At 42.5% G+C, this 24364-nt stretch overlaps 2 protein-coding genes across 2 annotated transcripts; both read left to right on the top strand.

The window, feature by feature from the left end:
- Window positions 1–765: 765 nt before the first annotated feature.
- LOC306794257 (inositol monophosphatase 1-like) lies at window positions 766–6073 on the top strand. The gene is made up of 9 exons (XM_079292291.1): window positions 766–787; window positions 1064–1188; window positions 1914–2047; window positions 2485–2589; window positions 3081–3126; window positions 3332–3440; window positions 3608–3716; window positions 4438–4589; window positions 5553–6073. Exons 2-9 carry the CDS (start codon window positions 1126–1128, stop codon window positions 5669–5671), a joined length of 837 nt encoding a protein of 278 aa, XP_079148417.1. The 5' UTR covers window positions 766–787; window positions 1064–1125; the 3' UTR covers window positions 5672–6073.
- A 4796-nt stretch (window positions 6074–10869) lies between these two features.
- On the top strand, window positions 10870–14906 carry LOC306794256 (inositol monophosphatase 1-like). Its single transcript, XM_079292290.1, has 9 exons — window positions 10870–11007; window positions 11877–11973; window positions 12112–12251; window positions 12340–12444; window positions 13310–13355; window positions 13444–13552; window positions 13887–13995; window positions 14165–14316; window positions 14428–14906. The coding sequence occupies exons 2-9, from the start codon at window positions 11911–11913 to the stop codon at window positions 14553–14555; spliced, it is 852 nt and encodes a 283-aa protein (XP_079148416.1). The 5' UTR covers window positions 10870–11007; window positions 11877–11910; the 3' UTR covers window positions 14556–14906.
- Window positions 14907–24364: the final 9458 nt, after the last annotated feature.

Raw genomic sequence — 24364 nt, 5'->3', positions numbered from 1 at the left:
TTTGAATTTCTGCCACCTCTTCGTGTGATAAAGTCTGCCTGAGGGTAAATCTGTAAAACAGTTTGGATCATTGTGCCCTTTTGTTTAAAAGCTAATTGCATTTTTAGCGCTCCGCGCAGGAGGACAGTCTCTTCACAAGACTGCCAGAGTTTGACATAAAACGAATATGAAAAGCAAGCGAACATCTGATTCAAGGCGTATATCACTCTTTTGATACATTATTCATGTCTTCAATGACAAACCCCCAAGAGATGTAACGTTAGTCCAAACATACATGAACAAGTCCTTCATGATGATTCCTAAACGTGTTTGATGACACCGGCAGCCACAAACCAAAAAATGCAGAAAAGCAACCAATTCCTATTTTTTATTTTCCTGATTTTACTTGACTAAAGTGACAAAGCGTGCCTTTGTAGCTCTGGAGTTATATGCAAAGTCTTATTATTGCACATCGAAGAATGTGCATATTAATCTTTCGGGAAATAGGTTTTAACATGGATTTCTTTCATCGACAACACACTGCAGCAATAAAGATTCCTACACAAGACAGCCGTTATATGTGATATTAGATCCATTAATGCTGCCTCTCATTCATGCTTCCGTCAACAAGTAAAAAACAATGGCTTCCTGTCCATACAGGAAGCCAGGAACAAATGACAGCCGTCTAGCCAATGAAAACAGCGATTCTACTTCCGGTGGTATTTATTGACCAATGAGATGGTGAGCCTTACCAACAGTCCCGCCCACTCATTAGCTAGCTAAAGTCATAGAAGAAGTGAGTCTGGAGGTGGGTTGAGTTAGCTTTAGCCCATTGAATCACTCAGTACTGTAGTTTATAACAACGTTAATTAAGACGTTACAAAGCTGTCCAGCTAAATCGTTAATGTTAGGTTCGAAGCTGTCCCTGTTATTGCGCAAAGTGCCAGTTTATCTGTTTAAAAGCTAACTAGCATAGAGAGCTAACTTGACAACGCTCGTGCGGATTTACTTGCTTCTTCATCTTTTCAGCCAGTAGCTCGTCGGTTGTCTGTTTCTGTAACTGTGTCGGGTTGCTTCTCAACAGGACCCGATAACGTTACAATCTGTCATCATCTGGGAATATCACGTTAAATCCCTGAAATCAACATGAGTGATCCGTGGCAGGAGTGTATGGATCACTGTGTGGAAGTCACCAAAAAGGCAGGGAAGGTGAGTAAATACGCCTGATTTTTTAATGCTATGGTCTGGAAACTAGTTTATTTAAGTTTTGCATCCACTTGTGTCTGTATCACAGCAGAAGTGACTTGCAGGTGCATGATATGATCATAGAAATGAGATCCAAGAAAATGCATAAAGGGAGAGTTTGACTCTTTAAAACAGTTGTTTGAAATGCAAATGAAGGCAAAGTTTTGACTGAAAATTATGCATTTTGAATTTTGGGTCAGGCAAGTTGTTCGAAACAAGCTAAAGCATTTCAAGAGATTTTACCAAAACATGTATTTAAAGTTGAGGAGGTACAAATGTACATTCAGTTAGGCCCATTCAACTAGTATCCTTAAATCACAATGAGTTTGTGATACAAAATACATTGTAGATATAATGTAGACTGAACAAGACTTTTTCTTGCAGCAAAGAGAAAACATTTCTTAAATCTTAAATAAAGGTTAACAGCAAGTTTCTTTTTGTGTTCTCAACGCGAGTACAGAAAGTTAATCCAGCTACGTTATATTTAAGAGTATTGCCATCTCTCTCTACCTTTTTTGTAAAGTGACAATAAAACACAATGAAGGCTTTTGGAGCTTGCGCCTCATCGTCTCTGACCCGTCACTGTCGCCATCACACGGGACGCGTCGGGGTCTAATCGCAGCAGCAGATGTAGTCAGTCATCCAAGAAGTCCCCTCAGCTGAGTTTGTCATTGTTGTGCTTCTGCCAGATGATCCGCGAGGCGCTCACGAAGGACATCGCCGTCATGCAGAAGAGCTCGCCGGTTGACCTGGTGACCGAGACGGACCAGAGAGTGGAACGGTTCATTATAGCCTCCATCAAGGAGAAGTACCCCGCTCACAGGTATGTGACTCGAGAGCTGAGCTGCTTGAACGTACTGCAGGACATGTGACCGTGTGTTTGTATTCAGTCTCTCAGGGTTCGCTCCTTATTTTCATGCTTTCAACTGTTTCCTTGTGTTTAATGCTGCATTTATCAAACGTTACTTTGCTTATTTTGTTTGTAATGTGGATTATAGTATTCCATACTTTGGCTGTGTCATGAAGATTGTACACACTATTGCTTTTATCACCAATCTGGACAGGGATGTAGCCATGAATTTGGAAAAAAAACTGACAACAAAACCCAGATTAGACACAATCAATTTAAATAGTATTTATATTCTGACATCGAAGAAAAAGTACTTTGGACACGAAGGTAACTGTACCTCACATGACATAATACTCAAAGTAAACACAGCGGGTGGACGGCATCAACAGTTTATGTCTCTGATGGTGAAGCTTCATAGGGGAGGAGTCGGTAGCAGCAGGTGCTCCCAGTGTTCTGACGGACGGTCCCACCTGGATCATCGACCCCATTGATGGCACCACCAACTTTGTTCACAGGTACTGTTCATTACGGGTGTGTGTTGAATGCTACATTGTCTGTCATTTCTTCGTAGCAGGCCGCTGCTGTATATTACAGTCGTTGTTGAAGCGGTTCTGATCTCCGTACCCAGTGAGAAGACTCGTGTTTTTCTTTAAAATCTTATTAAAATGAATATATTGTATGAAACTATTGATTCTCGTTCGGGGTCCGGCTCACCCTCTGACCCCTGAGTTCATTTAGCAGTAATGACCGCCTCTCTGTACATTATCCCCTTTATACAAACCATTGAGAGGCCCGATAGGCCGTTTGGATTTATTTTATCTTCGTCGCTCCGTATCTATTTTTATCTTTTAATTGGGTTCCCTCTCGGATTGTCCTCTCCGTCAGGGATAATTAGACAATGTAGATGAAACTGAACTGAGAATAGAAATTGAATCCTCTGATCTTAAACCTAAAGGGAGTTCATTAAAGGAATGCTTTTCTTATGTTATAAATTCCTTTTGTGCAGGTTCCCTTTTGTGGCCGTGTCAATCGGCTTCACTGTGAAGAAAGAGGTATGCGTTGTTGTTTGTGAGTCAAGTGTTGTTTGTTTTTTTGACACTGTAGCATCTTAATTCAACGAATCCTGAAGATCGTAATTACCCCAATAACCCAGAGAGTGATGAGTAGTACAGTACCGGTAGTTTCTCTGGCTGCTGTTCTATTCTTAGCCCTCCTCCTCTCATCACAGCTGTTCTCTGTGCTGCTTCTCGGTCTCAGATAGAGTTCGGGATCGTCTACAGCTGCATCGAGGACAAAATGTACACGGCGCGGAAAGGGAAGGGGGCATTCTGCAACGGAGACCCCATCAAAGTGTCTGGACAGGAAGGTAAACATTGAGATTCCTTCAGTGTTGCTGTTTTCAACAAATCCACCAGGTGGAGGCAATGTCCCGGCCTGATTCTCTGCTAGCGCCAACATCTGTGCACAGAGACACCTCAGGGGCAGTGTTTGTGTTTTCGGGTATTAACTGCTGTTTTCTGTGTGTCTTCCAAGATATCAGCCAATCCATGGTGCTGACGGAAATGAACTTCCACAATGATCCCGAGCGTTTCAAAACAATGTTGGCCAACGTGAAGAGCATCCTCAACATCCCCGTGCACGGGTAAATAAGTCAAGAAGTACTTGTGCAAGTGTTGTAATCCTCAACATTTCAGTGCTGTTTGATCTGGTGACTGAGGTGGTGCAGCCTGTCGCCTTCAGCTCTCTGGTTCCATAATAAATACATACAAATCATCTCATGGACACTGATAAAAATGCTTTCCAGACACTTTTTAAATGAATGATTGTGGTCAACAATAACCGTAAACATTGTGTTTCCTGTGGCTGTTTCACAATAAAGCACCCCCCCCCCCCCTTCCCCCATGTTTTACCAGCAGAGCAGGCTTTTAATGTGAAGCAGCTTTGGGGTTTTTTGCAGTCATATATTGCAGCTCCACAGCTGTGTCTGTAAGAGTGAATTGTAAACAGAGTGGCTGATATCGATGAGATATAAATCGTGAGCATGGATTACATACATGTGTTGCTTCCTGTGAACCCTTTTTGTGAGGAAAGCACGAGAGAGGGGGAGGCCCTGGTAGCCTGATGGTTAAGGTGCAAAAATACAAACTATAAAACGACCAAATTGAGAGAAGCAATGATGAAACTTAAATACCAAACACCATAAAGCAACCATAAATAGTATCCCAAATGTGGTTTGAGTCCATGAGCATCTTCAGGACTATAAGCTAAAACATTCACATACGCTCACTAAACTTTCAGCGTGCCACCAGCAGTTTCTTAAGAGTGAGTCGAATGCAGAGCAGACATCTCATTTCCATCCACAGCGTCCGCTCCCCGGGCAGCGCAGCTGTCAACATGTGTCTGGTGGCGTGCGGCTCGGCCGACGCTTACTACCACATGGGCATCCACTGCTGGGACATGGCCGGAGGGGCGGCGCTCGTTACCGAGGCCGGAGGAGTTATCATGGACATCTCAGGTGAGAGGACTTGAGCTCTCGTTGCTGAACTTATTCTTCTTATTGTTTTCGAGGCTGCTGAGTCACTGGATGAACTGCAGGAAGCGAGCAGCAGGGGGGGGGGGGGGGCACAACGGAAGTTATTAAACGTTTATGAATTATTTATTGTTACAAATTCTGGTTGTTATTGGTTATCATCCCTCTCGCTGCTCACAAATGACTGCTGGCGGCTTTGCACTTGAAACAGGAAGCAGTTGGATTTGAGAAAATTTGGTGTTACATTTCGGCAACAGCTGAGATATTCAAGTGACGAGTTTCCCTCCAGCGCATCCTCTCCTCTTTGGACAATAAGTGAAGGTTGTTCCTCACCGATCGGCTCTCTCTGATCCTGCCGAGTGGAGAGTTTTATAATGAGCAGGATCGTGATCTTGGAAATCCGTCTCCCACGCCTTCCCCATCTGATAGATAACCGTGTCCCCTCTTGTGACTCGCTGAGTACTTAGCAATTGTTCTTCCACACCACGGGCATCTCACAACGAATACGTTATCTCTGTCCCATCGATTGGATGGTGCAATAAGCCAGATCTATGGAGGAGGAGATGTCCGCTGGCATAAACGTGCTCAACTGTTTGCTATAATGACTTGTATTGTTCCATTCTGTCTTTGACTGGTGTTAAATTAAATCTTATTACTCAAGAGAGTTGACTTCAACAGTTTATTTGCCCTTAAATCACCTGGTCAGTCAGTGTAGGCCAGCAGCAGTGAGGTGAAGCCAGCATTAGATGCTTCATCCTCCCTGCTGGGGTTTCACTGCTCACAATGACATTTTGAACAGTGCAAATCTATAAAAAACAAGAAGCGAAAATATCTACCAGGCAGAAGAATAAGCTGGTTTATTCAGGTTTACGCAACAAACCTTTTGAATGTTAACTTCTACATTCGTGTACCAGCACAATGTGACTTCTTCTTCTGTGCCTCGTCCAGGTGGACCGTTTGATCTGATGTCTCGGAGGCTGATCATCGCCAGCAGCAGAGCGATAGCAGAACGCATCGCCAAAGAGATAACAGAGTTCCACGTCGGGAGGGACGACACAGATGGCTAGTAAAGTTCCATCGTCTCTTCCACCCGACTGAATAGTTTTCTTTGTTTTTTTTGTAAATCACCCAACTGTTTTGTTTTTGACAAGTCACGATTCCGTCTTTGCCTGGAGACTTTAACGGTATGGTGTGTGGTGCAGGAATTATGCCTGTTTCCTGATACACACTTGTCTTTGTAAATGTGTTTTGACCAGTTATTGCTTTTTCATGTAGGATTTTATCTGAGGTTATTGTATTTGGTTCATTTTATTTGAAGTCACATTTGGTTAAAGGGCAGGCCCGTCTGTGTTCTGGACTTAACCAGACTGCATGTAATTACTTTTACTTTAATTTATAACTTCTTCGAGTCTGGAGTGAAATACTCTTGAGTGGTTGTAATGAAGGGAGGGAATAAAGAGCACTATAAATACCTCCTGCCATGCCCGGCCTCTTTCTGACACATGACAGATGGATAAATGCGTGTCGTTAAAGCCGCGCAGAGACAGGTGTCAGCATGCATCCACATGCCGGCTATACTCGTAAAAATGAAGACTTCCATTGGCAGAAGAAGTAAAACCCGAGTGCGAACGTTTGTGCAGAATATCTTTGACTAAAAGTGGGAGTTTGCTGTCAATCGAAAATTTGTAAATATGACATTCGTCATAAAAGCTGCCAAGACTGCTCCCATGCTCCAATCCGTGACAAAACAAAAGCCGCTACACCAGCCCATCTCTTCTGAACTCTGACATCATCTAGCGCTGCATTGGAAAATTCCTCTGTTGGCTCACCAGCAAGGCTCCGAAACACCCGACGCTCTGACGGTGGCCTGTATCAGCCGTGTGTTCACAACATCAACACACGTCCTTATTTGCTCTGACCTAGAAAACTGATAAACTGTCTTTTCTCCTTTTTATAAAATCTATAAAGTAGAAAATATGAAGAAAGAAAGGGTCTCTTGTGGCAAACAGAAAACCAAATGAATAGAAGACAGACTCCATAAAACACGAGGGAAAAAAAACAGTCTGACTGCGTCCGTGGTGATTCAGTAGAGAGATAAAAGCATTTACAGCCATCATACCATGTAAAAGTCTCTGCTGTCCTTTCAGTCAGTGCTGCGCATACTGCACATGCAGAGCCCCCCCCCCCCCAGGCTGATGTGCTCTGTGAAATAGCCCAGAGTTTTGCTCTCCACGGACTGTCGTCTCTGGGGTTTTTTTCCCAGCTTGTGTTCGCTGATGACTAACAAATGGTTTTAAACCACTTTACTCGAGCAAACCCAGGTCCTGTACCGCTGGGGGCCCCCTCCAAAGAAATCAATGGTCCATGTTAGTCTGCAGCGGGGGGTTGAGACGTAATCGCCAGGGCTGGGAATGATTTCCAGACTCAGCCGGCTGAAAGCAAAGTCCTCCTCTGTCGACTCCACCTTTTTACAGCAACACCTGCTCGTGTTGCCGGTTCCCGGTCTTTTTTTGATTTTTATGTCCTGGTTGCCGTTCGGAAGTACCAACCATTGTTCTTTGAAAAGCTGGCGAAACTGTTTTCTTGCTACAGCCCAGAAATGTTTCCCCGGAGATGTTTTAGAACAATGTTAGCCTTCTGTGAGTTTCTCACTTTTGTTTCAATGTGTCTTTTTTTCTGTCGTATTTACGCCGCGTTAGCGTTGTGCTTATACCACTGTAGGTTGAGCGTGTGGTTCACAACTTTGGTCCGAACTGAAGTATCTGAACACCTTTTAGGATGGTTTGTCATGAAAGTTGCATTCACATTTATTTACGGTCCTCAGAGGATGAAGCCTCCAGACTTTGGTGGTCCCCTGAGTTATCCTCCAGAGCAAGCAGCTGGTTGACAATTTCTGGCTAGATTCACATAAAAGTTGTCATTCGTGGTCCCCAGAGGATGAATTTGACTTTGGTGATCCCCTGACTTTTCATCTTGTTGTACCATTGGCCTTCAGCAACTTCAGCATCATGGCAGGCCTCCTTTACAGCTGTGATTCCAGGGAACCAAACATCCCAAACATCCGTCATCCCCGATAAATTATTCATAACAGACCTGCCAGGGAGACGGCAGCACTGATGTATTTGTTTTGCCTGTCTTGTCACTTCCCTCAGTCTGTCTCCCAACATTTTAGAGAGCGCCCTTATATTTAGTGCACAACGGGGACAACAGGACGACAACTGCTGTCCTGCTGCTCCCGGTCAGACAGAGACGTCACCACACACACTGATCTGTTCACCGGATGTCTGCTCATTTTAAAGCTCATGAGTCCGTATTTCTAGTGAATCTGGCAGCTTTTAAAGAAGGGTGACTGTTACCACGAGCTGTTATCATATGATTATCCATATCAGATCAATAAGTTGCTTCAAGTAGATCAAATGTAACAATTCAACGTTTGCATCAGCACTCATCCTGTCTTTGCTGACACAGTAGAGCAAACAGTCAAAGCAGGTATGTCACCATAGAGACTTGAGTTATGCAAGGTGTGGCCGTGAAGAACATCATGTCTGAACAAGCCCCGGAAAAAACCCACAGACTGCTGCTGCTGCTTCTTCTTCTTCTTGTTTTTAACACAAATGGGGAAAATGCAGAACCTGGTACATCTTTTTTGTGTGTGTCTGTGATTGTGTCTTCAGTAACACAAACACTTACAAACACACAAACACAAAGAGTCACTTATGGTTCACCATGTTGAGGCGTAAATCACAAGTTTCATCAAAGTATGATGTTAATTAAAGAGCTGATGTCACAAAGTCTGCCACGATGTGATCGATATGAGACTTTAATGTCCATTTAACACAATCCGTTACATTTATATCAACTCACAAAAAAGGCAACTGAAATATTACTGGGCTCTGTAGGACGGAGGTGTGCTTTGATGGAAATGAAGTGTCCCCGACGTGCGGCTTCAAGATAACTGCATGTGCCGATGTTTTCACTTTGCATCGCTGATATTAAATCATCGTTACACCCCGATCACCACGGTCAGTGCCACATATCGCCACTGTCCTCACATTCCAGGTTGTAAGCAAGGAAAGAGGCCCGACGTCATTCTATTGAGACTTGCAGTGTTTACCAGTAATTGAACAATCCGTCTTGCAGCAAGGTATGACTTCCTGCAATGTAACGTTTTGGTTGTTTTTAAGGGAAGTAGCTTGAAGATTTTAGAGAGTAGTATTCTACACTCCCTGGGGACTTGAGGGCATCGTGCATTTGAATGAAAGAGGTTTAAAATTGCACATTTACTGTGTCTGTGGTAGCTAATTATCCTGTATTGTGAGAACGCTGCTTTGAATCACCATCATAGCTTTGCTGTTTGCAGTAACTCCTTATTGTCTCCCAGAGGAGGAGAATAAATTAGCATCCAAGTAACCTCACCGTGAGTTGTGATGACGGCTCACTTTTATGTGCGAACAGTACTGATGAATATTTTGACGTGTATTTTGGAGATGCGGACGCATCTTAATCTGTGTATCCGCAGTAAATACTTTCATTCAGTTCATGAGGATGTTGCACAATGAGAAACGGGCATGCGTGCACACACACATACGCTGGACCACCAGGGGATCTTTCAAAGTATTTATTCACAAGTGGAATACTGTGAAGGACATGAAAGGGAAAGCGCAATAGCTGTGAAAGTGTCAGGAAATATAACAAACTAGAAAAAGCATTTCCTGCTGAAAATGCGTTGGAATGCTGAAAACATTCCTGAAAATCGATATCCAATTCAAAAACAATAATTAATAATTCAAAAAGTTTAAAGATTACAAATATGAAAAGTCATATCACAACTCTCCTGAAAGAGCTGAACATTTTGATATTTGAACAGTTTCTGTGGCTTAAAAAAATTCATCAGTGGTGATATTTGTAGTAGTATAAGTTGTAGTAGAAGTATTATTAGTAGAAGTATTAGTAACATTAGAATAAGTACTAGTAGTAGTGATATTTGTAGTAGTAGTAGAAGTTGTAGTTGTAGTAGAAGTATTATTAGTAGTAGAAGTATTAGTAATTAGAAGAAGTAGTAGAAGACGTAGTATCAGTAGTCATAGTAATAGCTGTAGTATTGGTCGTAGTGTTTAATATCACAGTAGTAGTAGTAGTAGTAGTAGTAGTAGTAGTAGTAATAGTAATGGCAGTAGAAGATGTAGCAGTAGTAGTAGTAGCAGTAGTAGTAATACTATATTAGCAGCAGCAGTAGTAGTTGTCACAGTATTAGTAAGAGCATTCATTTTTTTAACAAAAAAGCCTAATTTTGAGTTTGTTTAAACAGTTAATCCATGGGGCTTTTCTTTTGAAAGGGTCTAGAAATGGGGTACCGTGTTCTGTGGAAGATGTTTTTGAAGCAAAATTTAACATTGGTCTCTATGGAGCAGAAAGTTGGTTTTCCTCTCAATTAACGGCTTCTGTGTCAAATGTGGAAATATGTGGGATTCCACAGTAATTTTTCTACGACAAGGACAATATTAGCTACTTCTACATCCAGAAATTATGCATGAAGAGTGAAGATTGTGGACACAGTGGCAAAACACAAATGTTTTTTCCACAGGAATCTCAAGCTGCTCTTCACTCTAGCGGTGACATCACGCACTCTAAGCTGTGCAATACACACCCATTATAAAGTCAGAAAAGGGCTGAAAAATCATAAAAGTTAAATTGCTGCAGTTCAAAAAGTTTAAAAGATATCAAAAAGCTGAATCATGTGGAATGATTGTTAACAATTGAAACAATTAAAAGTAAAGACATTACTTAAATAAACTAATGGTCTTAAGTAGCAATAAATAATGTTATATTAGTGATTTGTTTATATATGCTTATGTATGTTGAACTTAAAATTGTTATTTCATTAAACTTACACTAAAGAAAAGAAATAATTCAAGTGAACGAATGATTTTTAGTAAAGATTACTAATGTGGACTTAAATTTGTCTGCTGCATTCATTAAGGTTCTATGTTAACACAACTAGATCTGTTTAATTCCTCCATTTGTAAAAACTGAAATGGTTTGAGGCAACGGGCTTCCACGCGGTTTTCTAGTAAAGTCAACTAGTTCGGGCTAACAGTGTATGTGACACACAAAAGCACACAGCAGGGTGTGCCGTCCTGAAATTCCCAAGACAAAATGTTCCGCTTGCTTACATTGATGCCCTCATGTTGTTGCAGGTCTGCATTCATTGTCTGCTTCTTCCTTTGGGTTGCTATGAAGAAACACAGGAGGGCGGTGCTAGTACTTTTCCCATACTGTCATGCCAGTTAAAAAAAGTTGCTTAATCGCTCCAAAAAAAGGAACTTGAGGCTAAGTTTCTCAAAAGAAGGTGCACTAGCATCCTGGAGCTTCCTCTGGCAGCTTGTCCATCTGTTTTCACAAGGTAAGCTGTCCTTTTGTAACAGTGAATGGATGATATCTGTGTGTGTGTGTGTGTGTGTGTGTGTGTGTAATCTGAAATGTAGTGCAGTAAAAAGTACAATATTTGCCTCTGAGATGCAGTGGAGTAGCAGTAAAAAGATGCGTAGATGGGAAATACTCAAGTACTCTAAAGTACAAGTATCTCAGATTTGTTCTTAAGTAAAATATTTCTCATTTTATGCAACTCTACACTTCTACCCCACTACATCTTAAGGACCAATATCTAACTTTCTACTTGTCTGAAACATCATATATAAAACACTGACAGGGAACATTTTACTGCACAATGACTACTTTATACTTTATACTTAGCAGTGTTAGGACTTTTACTTCCACCATTGAGACTGCCACTAATCTTTAACGCATGACATGGCAAATTTCTAAATAAAGCATTGCCTTTTAAATATATAATGCAGGACTCGGCATTCACATGCGTTTCCTTTCTGTTCGTTCACCGGAGAACCTTTTTCGTCCCACCCCATTTCTTTTAAACCGAACCAACGCTTCTTTACATTTTAAAATCTAAAACATGCGCCCCCTGGTGGTGATTTAATACAATGCAGGACTGTAAGATACTAAGAAGTGTTGCATAACTCACTCTATTGTAAGAGTTGTGTGCTAAGCATGCAGGATGAGAAGTATTGCATTGTGGGTCCTCAGAGACGGGCGTTGACACATTTTACAACTTGCTAATAACTTCTTTCTTTTTTTTACAGCCTCTAACACCTTTGTATTTATTCAAGTTGATTGAGTTTCTAATGAAGGATAAATGACACTTCTATGCATTTATGAGTCATAGCTGCACTTTTACAAGCTGTGTTCACTTTACAGGCTCTCCTCACTAAAGCACCCCCGTACACTCTCAATGGCGGACCCGTGGCAGAACGAATATGACTTCGCTGTTCAAGTTGCGAGAGCGGCTGGAGCGGTACGTACGAGCCATCTGTGACTGTAGTTCTTCTCTGCTGTTTGCAACATTGGCTTGAATATTTAGGAAGATATTGAACTACGCCCTACTGGATCCACATGATCCCTAAATTGTGCCAATGATTGGCCCTTTGTTTAGGTAATTAGGAAAGCCGGGGAGGAAGAAATAAAGGTCCAGACAAAGAGCTCCACTGTAGACCTGGTCACCAAGACTGACGAGAGGGTGGAGAAAATCATCATCGGCTCTCTGAAAGAAGGATTTGGAGATGTCACACACTGGTGAGTCATACACCCACACACACACACACACCTGTAAATTAATCTTTGCACCGTTTGTTCCACATCTTGATATTTGTCTGTGCTGCAGTTTCATTGGAGAAGAGTCCGTCTCAACGGGGGAGCCGGTGATCTTAACCGATAAACCTACGTGGATCATAGACCCGGTCGACGGCACCACCAACTTTGTTCATGGGTAAGACGCCAGATGTGTGTGTGCGTGTTGACAATTTGTAAATATTCATAACTACGTTTTCAAAAGCGTATGACCACCTGTACCACTTCTACTTATATACTTATGACCACTAAGAGTTGTTGTGTTTTCATGAGCTTAGAATGAGCCCTTTATGTCTGACTGTGGAGCGGCTCATCTTCACCGCCAAAATCAGAGCGTTATGTTATGTTGTTTATGTTTTAGTTGTTTTTAGCTCAACCATAATGTTTTTCCGAAACCAACCAAGTGGTTTTGTTGCCCTAAAGTGTGTTTGGTTTGAATCCTCAACGTTAACCACATGTTTGCTAAGCTGACACCAAGGGTTCAGACAAAGCGCCAGTATGGGAGCAGTTTGAGCTCAACCGCTGTACGATTACAAGAAGCATTAGAAGTGTAGTTGGTCCTGAAATCACCTATAAGGTTTATTACATAGCAGCAAATATTCACAGTGTTTAATCAGAGGGGCAGTCTGAGAGCGCAGACCTCTGCCAAGCCCTGTCGGGCAACGTTAATGAAAGTGAAAATGCTACACCCTTCCACCAAGTTTCATGAGAATCGGGCCAGTTCTTCTTCCGTCATCCTGCTGGCAAACAAGCAAACAAACAAACATAAAGACGGGAGTAGGGGGGAGACTGCTAGCCAGGCTAACTTGCTCCACTTTCATCTTTCTAGAACAGAAATGAATTCTTTAACAGTAGGCTAGGATCGATGTTCTCATCTCTGAAAGGAAACGAATAGCCTTATTTCCCAAAACCTCCTCCTATTAGAATCCCTATTAATAGACACAAGAAGCGTTTTCCTGTTGTGCAATCGCACTCTCTGATCTGATGCACATACTTCTCTACAGATTCCCGTTCGTGGCTGTGTCTATTGCGTTTGCTGTCAATAAGGAGGTAAGTCCCATCTAGCAACGGTCATCATGAAAGTATTTTGTCCATACTTGGTCTGTGAAAAGCTGAAAGAATGACCCTTTGTTTTCAGCTGGAGTTTGGTGTGGTGTACAGCTGCTTGGAAGACAAAATGTACAAAGCAAGAAAGGGGAAGGGAGCTTTCTGCGACGATGAGCAGATTCAGGTGTCCGATGTCAAAGGTACCACTCTCGTATTTCTGTCTCGCATATTTGAGAATGACAGAAAGTCGGAAACAACACAAATGGAGCTCTGCATCGAAGATAAACGTGTGCCATCCTTTGCTGTGCTTTTAAAATGAACCATCTGGAAACGTCCCCATACACAATCAGCACTTTCACATCAAGGACCATCAGAACATCGTAAAATATTCAAAAGGAATCATTAAAAAAAAGGTTATACACATTCAATCTGGAGGACTTTAGACTGGTTTGTGTGTGTGTGTGCACCTTTACAGTCACTGTCAGACCTGTAATTATACATAACAATAACTGCTTCGCCGTGCTGTCGTTGCAGATATCCACAAGTCCATCATCATCTCGGAGCACGGAACTGACAGGAGGGTAGAAAAAGTAACCAAGATCTTCTCCACCATGCAGAAGATCCTCTGCATCCCCGTGCATGGGTGAGTGGTCTTCACATGCCTTTTGTTTCTCCATCATTATATTGGAATGGAACTGCAAACTTCTCTTTGTGTTACACAGTTTTCCCCCCCATTTAGCATACTGTTCGCCGCCTTATAGGGCAGTGTAGCTTACTTACTCACTCAACTCAAACTGGTGTTGTCCTGACAGGCTCCGGGGGTCCGGGACAGCTGCTACTAACATGTGTCTGGTGGCTTCGGGGGCGGTGGAGGCCTTCTTTGAGATCGGGATCCACCTCTGGGACATTGCTGCTGGAGTGGTTATCGTCAGGGAAGCCGGAGGAATAGTGATGGATGTTGATGGTGCGTAATGCTTTCAAATGTGACCACAATAAACTACAAACTTAAGTACGAAAAGCAGGATTTGCTTTTCGGTGAAAGCCCTCTTAATAAAGACTTTGTTTGACTGTTCAGGGGGACCCTTCGATTTGATGTCTCGTAGGATGATGTCAGCAAACAACGACGTTATCGCTCAGAGGATCATCAAGGAAATTGAAATATTCCCGGTGGAGAGGGACGACGCTCCGGGGCAGAAGAAATGAGAATATCCAAATGCTTTTTAAAATGAGTGCAAGAGGAACAAGCACAGTCTATCGATGTACGTCCTGAATAAAGGGATTTTTTTTTTATTTGCATACTGGGTGTGTTTCATTGGCTGCACTGTTTTTTTTTTTTTACACGAAAGGAAATCATTTCAATTCAGTCAGCAAGTCAAGTGACCTCAAGGTTACATGTGATTTCTTATGTTCTGTGATCAAACATATTGAAGTGAAACAGCTGTCACTTGTACACCAGCTCATTGTAATTTGCACAAATAGCTCTTGTCTGCAGCTTCCCAAGTATATGCGCATTTGAAATACATCAGAAATAAACTGTGCATGTTTGCAGACCTGCATTGTTTTCATTTTTGCCCAATTTGGAACTGGATAGATTGCAGGAGGAGCTGCTCTGAGTCTGATGGTTATTTTGACCGGGTTTCCAATCACTGAATGCATCTTTCCTCCCTCAGTCTGCGGTGACGCCAATGTGTAATTATCTGATGGGAATGAGATGATTTCTGCCGGGGTGATTACTCTCATTAGAGGCAACAGTCTTTAGCGCTGAGTTAAGTCAATGCTGAAGTGACTTTATAAACACTGGACCTGTCAAGTGTCATATAAATAACTCACAGTGCACATCTCCGTATTGCCCGAAAGCCTCTACTATAGCATTATTTCTGTTTACTCTATTTATTACACTCATATTACCCATCACCACTAGAGGCCAGTAATGCATCAGCAATTAGATGGGATCCTTAGATGCTGTCATTTCACATTGGTGGTGGGACTTAATATTTATTTGAATTATTATCAGTATATGTTGTGGACTGTACGACAGCCTGCTCTGAAGTCCCCTCGTGCTTCATTAACACCTCTTCGAGCCAAACAGTGAGGAAAAAAGACGACCCCACCCAAGAGATGAGGCCCCTTTTCTCTTTTCTGCTCTTGTTTTTTTCCCCCGATCTGCAAATGAACAGATGGCCATGAGATCGGTCGTACATGGAGAATGCAAAGGTGGATGAGCAAGCAGAGAGCGAAAAACTAACAGTGAAGGCGAATGGAGCTGCAGCAGCAGCAACACAAACAGCAGGAACAACAACAGCAGCAGCAATAACAGCAGGAGGTTGGGGGGGGGGGGGGGGGGGGGGGGGTGAGGAGTGTTTGAACTGGGGCCTTTGAAACATAAATAACGACAATTTCTTTGTATAATTATGCTACTATACATCTGGTGCGTGATGTGTGTGATGTTCTAATAGTGATGTTGTTTGTCTGCCTTTCAAACGGCAAAACATATAATTCCGCAGTACTTTGAGCATCAGATGTGAAATATGGAGCTCTTTTTTTTTACTGTCATGTAAGGGGAATGGGGTGAAATGATGTGTTGCAGTAGAGCGGGGGCCAGATACTATAGTTGCAAATACAGTACATCTTAACATTTGCCTGAACTTGGGTACCAAATGGCTGGAATTTGCCTTGTAGGACAATACAGCAGTAAATGCCACGGAGGTCAGAGGACCACACACACACACACACGGCCATAAAAGTCCATTCAGCACATTAACTCGAAACTAACAGTGTTTTCCTCATCCTGGACATTTTTTTCAATCCAAGCACATTTGAACGATTGATGATTAAATAGCGGAGTTGAGTTGACTAATATTTGATGCATTGTGTCGGCTAAATGGATGCAATCTCATGAAGTGAATTTGTTTACTCGTTAAATAAGTAATATAACGTGTAACAATTAGAGTAATTCAAGTATCTTACAACCTCTGAATCATTTTATTGTGAAGGGATGCAAGGCAAGGCAAGGCAAGGCAAGTTTATTTGTATAGCACATTTCAACAACAAGGTAATTCAAAGTGCTTCACATAAAACCATTAAAAGCATCAAAACATAAGGCAACAGAAAAGGAGATTTAAAAACAATTAAGAACATTCATTAAAACATTAAAAAACAGTGCAAGAAATAAAATGCAGTAGTAAAATGCAGAAATGCAGGAAATTGATGAATATATTAATTGAATGTGGTTCAATTAAAGGCAGCAGAAAACAGAAAAGTCTTCAATCTTGATTTAAATGAGCTGAGGGTCTCAGCAGACCTGCAGCTTTCTGGGACTTTGTTCCAGATATGTGGAGCAGAAAAACTGAACGCTGCTTTTCTGGCACATCCAGTTGTTGATTTGTTGAATGCAGTTACCCAGCCCTTGTATGGGATTATAGTCCCCTGGTGACATAGTTATATAGATTTGTGTGTCGTCTGCATAATTATGATAACACACTTTGTTGTTTTCCATAATCTGAGCTAGTGGAAGCATGTAGATGTTGAACAGAAGAGGCCCCAGTATTGAACCTTGGGGAACACCACATGTCATTTTAGTCAGCTCCGATGTGTAATGAGCCACAGACACAAAGTATTCTCGGCCCTTCAAGTAGGATTCAAACCAGTTAAGTGCTGTGCCAGAGAGTCCCACCCAGATTTTTAGTCTTTCTAGGAGTATGGCATGCAAAGGGAAATTAGATGAGACTTGTAATTTCACAACACCAAATGGCTTCTTCAAATGAATCCGATGGTTTTATTTGTCCCACTAAATTATATTCTCTTAGAAGTAATTTACATATGTAGGATATTGCGTTCATCATTGCAACCGATTGCATATTTAGAAGCAATGTGGAATGAAGACATGATTTGCAATACACCACATTTTAGTTACAATTTCTGAGGACAAGAATGAAACCTCAAGCTCAACATCTCTTCGTGAGTTTTTAAACATATTAAGACGCAGTTAACACATCTTGTATAACACATTTTAACAATCGGTTTAACATTAAACATGATTGTTATCGAGCATTAATTAAGTGTTCATTCCCACCAGTTATGGATGCCTCATTGAAGAAGTGACAATCGCTGACAAATATATTAATAAAGCCTATGTGTGGACACAGCTCCACCTGGTGGAAGCAGAAAAAGTGTGGGCTAAGTGGTACTGAATAATTAAAAAATTAATATTCTGGATTAATGCATGACATAAAAATCCTCTGTTACTGCTGCTATTCATCACTATCTACAATTTAAGGTCAGGAAAACACCAGTGCGCATGCTCAAACGCAGATTGCCTGTAAACCCAGCTGCAACTTGATTGGCTGTTAAGCGCTGTTGTCGTCGTTTGCGCGACAGCTGACAGACGTTAACCACCTCTTTAAAGAGAGGACAGTAAGTGACAACAAACAATGCGGAGTAACTTCTACAGCGCACATTTGAAAGTCTGTCGTTTGGATAAAAAGCCACCGCGTGTCACAATAATCGCACTTTCACGTGGAGTGGGTCTCCTGAGAAAAACAGCTGACGTTAACTGTCAGATTGTCAGAGAGCACGTTTATTGTTGCGTGTGTTATTGGGGGAGGAGGGATTGAGCAGTCATGTTATGACAGAAAGTTAGGGAGAATAGGTATGTCTGATTATGTGAAATAGCACAATATTTCAAATTGTAAATCGTTATTTTCTAATGTCCAAAGTAGTTGTTGCTCCACTGTCTTAAACACTAAATAATAGATGGAAGGGTTGAAGTAAAATGCTACATTTGCATAATGTAAAACTGTAGTCTTTGCACCTAACCAATAGAAAAAGAATGTTAAAGTGCCAGCCAGCCTAAATTAGTACCATGTACAGAGTAAGTCAGTTTAAATATGGAAGCGTGATACATTGAACCCTTTAACGGCTATTCAAGACCATTAACATGGTCTAACCAGCATTTACATCTGGTGAGTTTGCAGAGCTACAGGTTCCCAACGGCTAATTGAGAGCTGCTTAGCACACAAATAAAAACAGCAGGTGTTAAAGCAACTAAAGAGCAGTGTGTAAATGGGCGCCTGACCCCAGCCACCCGTCTAACACCAATCCAAGATGTTTACAAATGCCCACACGCACAAAAAGTCTGAACACATCGAATAGAAACTAGACACTGACAGACTTAATGAAATGGGACCATAAACCACGGTTAACGTCGATCGATAAATCGCTTCATGGCGGTTACGTTCAACTCCCATTGTCATGTTCGCTTTATTATTCCAATCATTTTCTCACTCGTTGGAACTTTTCTCTCAGTCGTCAACCGAGTCCGGCTAAAAATCAATAGTCAATTGTCCTTGGCCAAATACTGTAACAGGCACAATCTCCACCAAATTAAGCTGAGTGGGTAATTTATTGGTGCTTTGATTGCCCGGCTGAAGCTGCCGTTAGTCGGCGAGACTCGTGTCATCAGCTGATTTTCAGGTCCTGTCGGATTCAATCAAAATCCTGCACATGCCTGCAGAGCTGTAGCAGTTTAAGTTGGAACAGAGGTGCGGAGAGGTGATGGTGTGGGACTACTCTAATATTAATACATTTAAGCGGACTCGGTTCCTAGAGTTTTTGAGGATGCTGCATCGGCCTGAACGCTTCTGTGGCAGAGGCCAAAGTGAGGAGAGCAGAGCAGCGGAGCTTTCTATGGATAAAGCTGGAATGTGCCTCTATGTTAGGGCTGCAAATGATGATGTCCGTCAATATTGATGAATCTTTACACGGGGGAGGTTGTGGTGTATAAGGCCTGCACTTGATATCCTGTCTGTAGTTAATTAGACAACAGACACCTTTGGGTTAATGTTGGGGAAAGATTGGTTTTGGTTGGTTGCTGATAAACTCATTGTGTTACCAATCAGTGCAGACTGTTTGTTAAAGATAAAACCAGACTATGGTCCTTCGCCATGTGTTGCCAGCACCATAACACAAGCTGTAGTGACGATGTCGTCAATAGAAGTATATTATGTTGCATGTTGGATATTTTGTGTATTTTGTTATATCCTCTTGTCTTGTCTAACCAACAGTCCAAAACCCAAAGATATTGATTTTATTATAATTTAAGATGATTGTAAGTAGCAAACGCTAACATTTGAGAGGCGGCGTCAATCAAAAGTATGGCGTTGTTGCTCGTCATATATCTTAAATCAATTGTGTTGATGTAGCTGACGAATAGTAATTTGCCGATCAACTAATTGATTGAGCGACCGAGCGTTTCAACTCTGCTCTTTATGCACCGGTGCTGCCACTGCATGCATCATCGTGACAAGAGAAGAGGCACCGGGTTGACAGATCCTCCATCATTTTCCGTTTAAGTGCCTTCACAAAGGGAAATGTGCAGATGTGTCTATAGATGGGGGGGGGGGGATTTAGAAACAGTGGGTGGAGCAAGACCAAGAAGTTGCTGTTAAAACTTAGGAGAGCTGAAATGTGGAGGCGACTCCAGGCCGGCTCTGATTCGCACGACAAGAACAGAAAGTAAGTGCAGCAGTGATGTCAGGCTCTCGACTTCTGACATATCTCGAGTATATGTTATACTCTGGAATCAATAGTGCTGGGAGTTTTAAGAGAGCGAAGAAACGGTCCGAGATAGCATTGCCGCCTGAATGCCCGATTTCATACAGTTAACGTCTAAGTGTGTCAGTAAGTGTAATGGAATTGAACACGGGGCCATCAGAAGCACAAGAGCCCTCCAGATATCCACTAAGAGTCCATCGTTTCTGCTTCAATAGAGCCAGGCACAAAGCAGGCTGCCGAAGATGGAGTCTGCGAATCCTGTGGGTCCGGCAAATAAAAACCACGGTAAACAACAATAACCGTAATCAAAACGGAAAAAAAGGCAGGAACCTGTTCATTTGTGCTAGTTAGCATTAGCTGTCATCATTAGATAATAAGAGGCCTGCGGTTGCTGTAAGTGCACGATACAATAGCAGCCAGGAATACAAAGTACCCTTCTGGTGATTTGAAGGGATTATTACACACAATAAGCTCTACTTCCATTCCTGCTTCTATCTGTTCTGCTTCTATTTTCTTTTCCTCACTGCGTTTTGTCAGTTAAAGTCATGTCATGCAAAACATCTGAACCAAAGCCAAAGGAATTAGCTTGTCCTGGCTGTCAGCCATATTGACTCGGGGGCTCCCAGTCCCGGTTGTTTTTGATGCGCTACTGTATCACGCTCATGGGAAGAAAAAGAACAACCCAAGTTGAGACACATTTCAGCAAAAGCATGTTGCTGAACTTCTGCTTTCCATCTGGAGCGGGTCGACGTCGACGCTCTGAACAATCCTTGAAGGAAATGAGGGAACGGTCCGGACACTGTGATGGAATCTTGAAGTGAGAGTTTTGTGAGATGCAGCGTGCGAGTGGTGTCGATCAAAAGCTGCTCAAAAGTGGGAAATCAATGGAGATATTAACAGCACACTCACACAGCGATATAGACAAAATCAATAGTGATAATCCTAAGTAATAGCGCTGGGAGCCTTTCTTACATTTATTTTAACGGATTCTTTGTCGCTTTGAGGTTTCCCTCACATGGTAATTGTTTGCCTAAGTGCTCTATTTTCTCGATTAATCTCCTCTGTCTTCTCTGTCCATCATTATCGATCTGCTAAACACACACTTTATCTTTGCTTTTTTTTTAATACCGGAGATTTAATTACATCTGCTGACGCTGTACTTTTCGTCTGAGTGTGCACATTTCCTTCGCAATAACCACTTGCCACCTGTCCTCATGTGTTACAGTCCTAAGTCGTTTTGGAGTGTTGAGTGCAGCAGCGTGTGCATGTGTATACACACAGTCCCAGTAGATTACCCTCCTCCAGCGCGACGCCCTGCAATGCTACGGTCTATCGCCACTGGTTTCTCGGTGTCATTCAACATGTTTGCGACGTGAGGACGAGGAATCAATATCCTCGCCTGGTGCTCGTGTCGGCGTTAGTAATTAGCAGTTACAGCCTCAGACCGGTGGCAGATGGATCAAACTGCAGAGGGGGAAGTTTTTTCCTGTTAGTCACTCATTTGACAAATAGCCATGCAGCATGTAGCAGCCTCACCTTGCACTTTGGCACTTTGAATTGACAGGAGTGGTAGATCTCATGAAAGTTTCAAACTCTTAATTGGAGAGTTAAAGGAGACATCTGCCGATATGGAACGACATTGTTGCAACTGTAAGTTTTGTCTGTGTAGCCAAGCCTGATACATCTTATTTAATAAAAAAAAAAGAAATTACAATTTGATAAAGAAGATATCCACATTTTGAGTCGGCTGTCATGCTTGAACATGACATGACATTAGGACTGCATGAAAAATAGGTCTACTGTTAACTGTTACTGTAGTTAATTAAAGTGAGGTACAGATAGTGGACATGCATAGAAAGATAGTGGACATGCATAGAAAGATAATGGATAGGACTAAACGGCTGAAACGGTAAGCTAAACCTTTTGGATTAAATTCTTGAAATAGCTAAAATAAATGTATAAATGACTGAAAAGTCCAGCGTGAGACTCTGAGTAGTTGGAAATGGCAACTTGAGCAAACCACCTAGACATTGACAGACCCTGAGGCTGGTTTGTGGTCCCAGTCAAGCAATAATCCGGCACATATTTCACCCTGAATTGGCGAGTTGTCGCTTCTACACTGAGTTTTATGTACTGATTAAACAAAAGAGATAACATGTATTGCTTTGTGAGCTTAAACGCTACCGGAAAGAGTTTTCTTTTTCTTTCGGTCGGAGCAAAGCTAGCTGTTTCCCCGTTTCCAGTCTTTGCGCTAAGCTAGGCTAACCCGCTGCCGGTTCAGTCTTACTCTCGTGGAGAAAGCGGATAAGCTAATTTCTCAACTTGTCAAGCGCTTAGACCCTTACGTTTAATACAATCAAGAGTTTGTAACCTCCCGTCAACATCCCGAGACGTTTCTGGGAGTAATAAACATGATGATGCATTAGTAAGGGCTGCAAATGGATTTGAGCTTCATTATTTAAACCACATCCTCTGTTTGGCTTATGACAAACAACACAGCACTTGGTGGCAAACCTGAAGCGTCTTATAAAATTCCAAAATGAGTTTGAGCTCGATTTTCTTTATCTCCAAAAAAGCTAGACGTCTTGTGAAATTCTCAAAAACGGATGTCAAGCAGCCACTCATCCATTCAGATCTTGTGTGGGTGGCCGGCAAGGCCTCCGGCTAGACCGTGTCACCCGTGTGACTGGAAACAGTCAGCACTCTCCTCCCGAATCCGGAGAGAAGGGTGTCATTAGGCACGGGGAGTGACCACGGCCGGGCAGCGGGGGCTACCCCAAAGGCAAAGCGTCGAAGCATTTGAATAATCTATCGCACCAACTCTTGCATTTGCATATCTGGGCACTTCCAAGTCACTGGGGCACTATGATTCACTTCCCTCTGCCAGGCTGTGTTGTTACTAGTATGAAACAGGATGGATATTAAGCTTGTTTGAACGCAAGTCCCCTCATGAATCTTTAAGGCCGCTGTGTAAAAAGAACAAGAAAAATGGAAAGCGACGCCATCAGACTGCAGAATTACTTTGCTATTTCATTCCGAGACATCAGCGACTGCGGGGACGTTTTGTCCACAAGGAGATACCTGACAGGGCTCTAAATTGTGAAGAAGACTGATACGAGTGTGAATTTAACAATTGCCTGTTAAGAGTGCAAAGAGAGGTTGTGTGTGGTGTGCAGCGAAGCAGCCCCTCCATGCTCTCTGCCTCTTACCCACCTCATGGATGCTGTAATGGATACGGCCTCTGAAGGGTTTAAGGATGGCCCTGTTAAAATGGAGCTTGCGTGAGAGAGTCCATCCTCTGGAAAACTTTGACAAAGCATGACTTTTTCTCTGCTGCAAGCAAACGCTGTGGGAGTCGGAGGGGATATTTGTGGTTCCTCAGTGTTGCACGCATGCACGATTAAAAAAAAAAACATATCTGTACTCTGACCTTTTGTGATGCCTTGACAGCTCTCTGCTGTATTCTCCACTCATTTCCTAAATGAATGTGGAGTGTTCGAGCGCTGATATCCACCAGCGCGCTTGCACCGAATCAACGGAGAAGCAACGGGGAGCGCTGTGCAGTGGTGCTCTCACCGCCGAGGTTATTGTGAGGATTGTCTTTGAAGAAAAAGAAGAGCACAGAGGAGCTACAGGAATGAAAGATGTTAGTCTGCCAGTTTGTCACAAAAGCGCTGTGCTCCTGTGTGATAGACTGGCAGGCCGTGCTAGCTCAGTATCCTTGGGGACAACCAGGCTGCTGTTATGGTCGCATTTCTTTTGAGAAGCTCCTCTCATTTTCTGAAGCAGACAGACAGAGAGGGAGAGAGAGGAGCCACTGTTTCGGCGTCTCGGAGCAGACATGCTTGAGTCTTGTTAGGCTGCCCGTGTCTGTGAAGGTTTATGGCCTGTGTCGAGCAGAAAGTCCACAATCAACTGTCGTGACACGGGAGATAACAAAAAAGGAAAATGTTACACTGGATGGATCCTCTCAGCAGCGTTTGAGTGTGTTTGAAGAGCTGCCCGAAACTTTTGGTATAATGACATCGAGCAACACATCAGGACAGTGCTGGAGGTGAGAATAAGAGCCGGAGCCTCCGAGTTCTCACTTGACACAGTGGGTCGTCAAATCAATTCCAGTGCAGTTGACTTTACTTTTACAGCTCGGACTCAAAACTTGCTCACAGAGGGCTTTGCAATCCGTATGCCTTCTGTCCTTTAGATCCTCGATTCGGATGAGCACGCTATAGAATGAGAGAGGGGAACGACATAATTACAGGATATAACGCAGGGCTAGAAAGGAGCAAAACGACAAATGAACTAAAGACCAGAATAACAGTTCCAATATACGTCAATAACGTGTGCACCCCACCAGTTCATCCTGTCCTAAGGCCAACATTATGCGGACAACATTCGCCCATTTACGATTGTGGAACATCTTATTCCAAATCCATTTGCAGTAATCTGCTGCTATAACAGCC

Source organism: Melanostigma gelatinosum (genome assembly GCF_949748355.1).
Source record: "Melanostigma gelatinosum genome assembly, chromosome: 20".
In the NCBI taxonomy this organism is placed as follows: Eukaryota; Metazoa; Chordata; class Actinopteri; order Perciformes; family Zoarcidae; genus Melanostigma; species Melanostigma gelatinosum.
The sequence above is the reverse complement of the archived record's forward strand: the minus strand, read 5'-3'. Positions and strand labels throughout refer to the sequence as shown.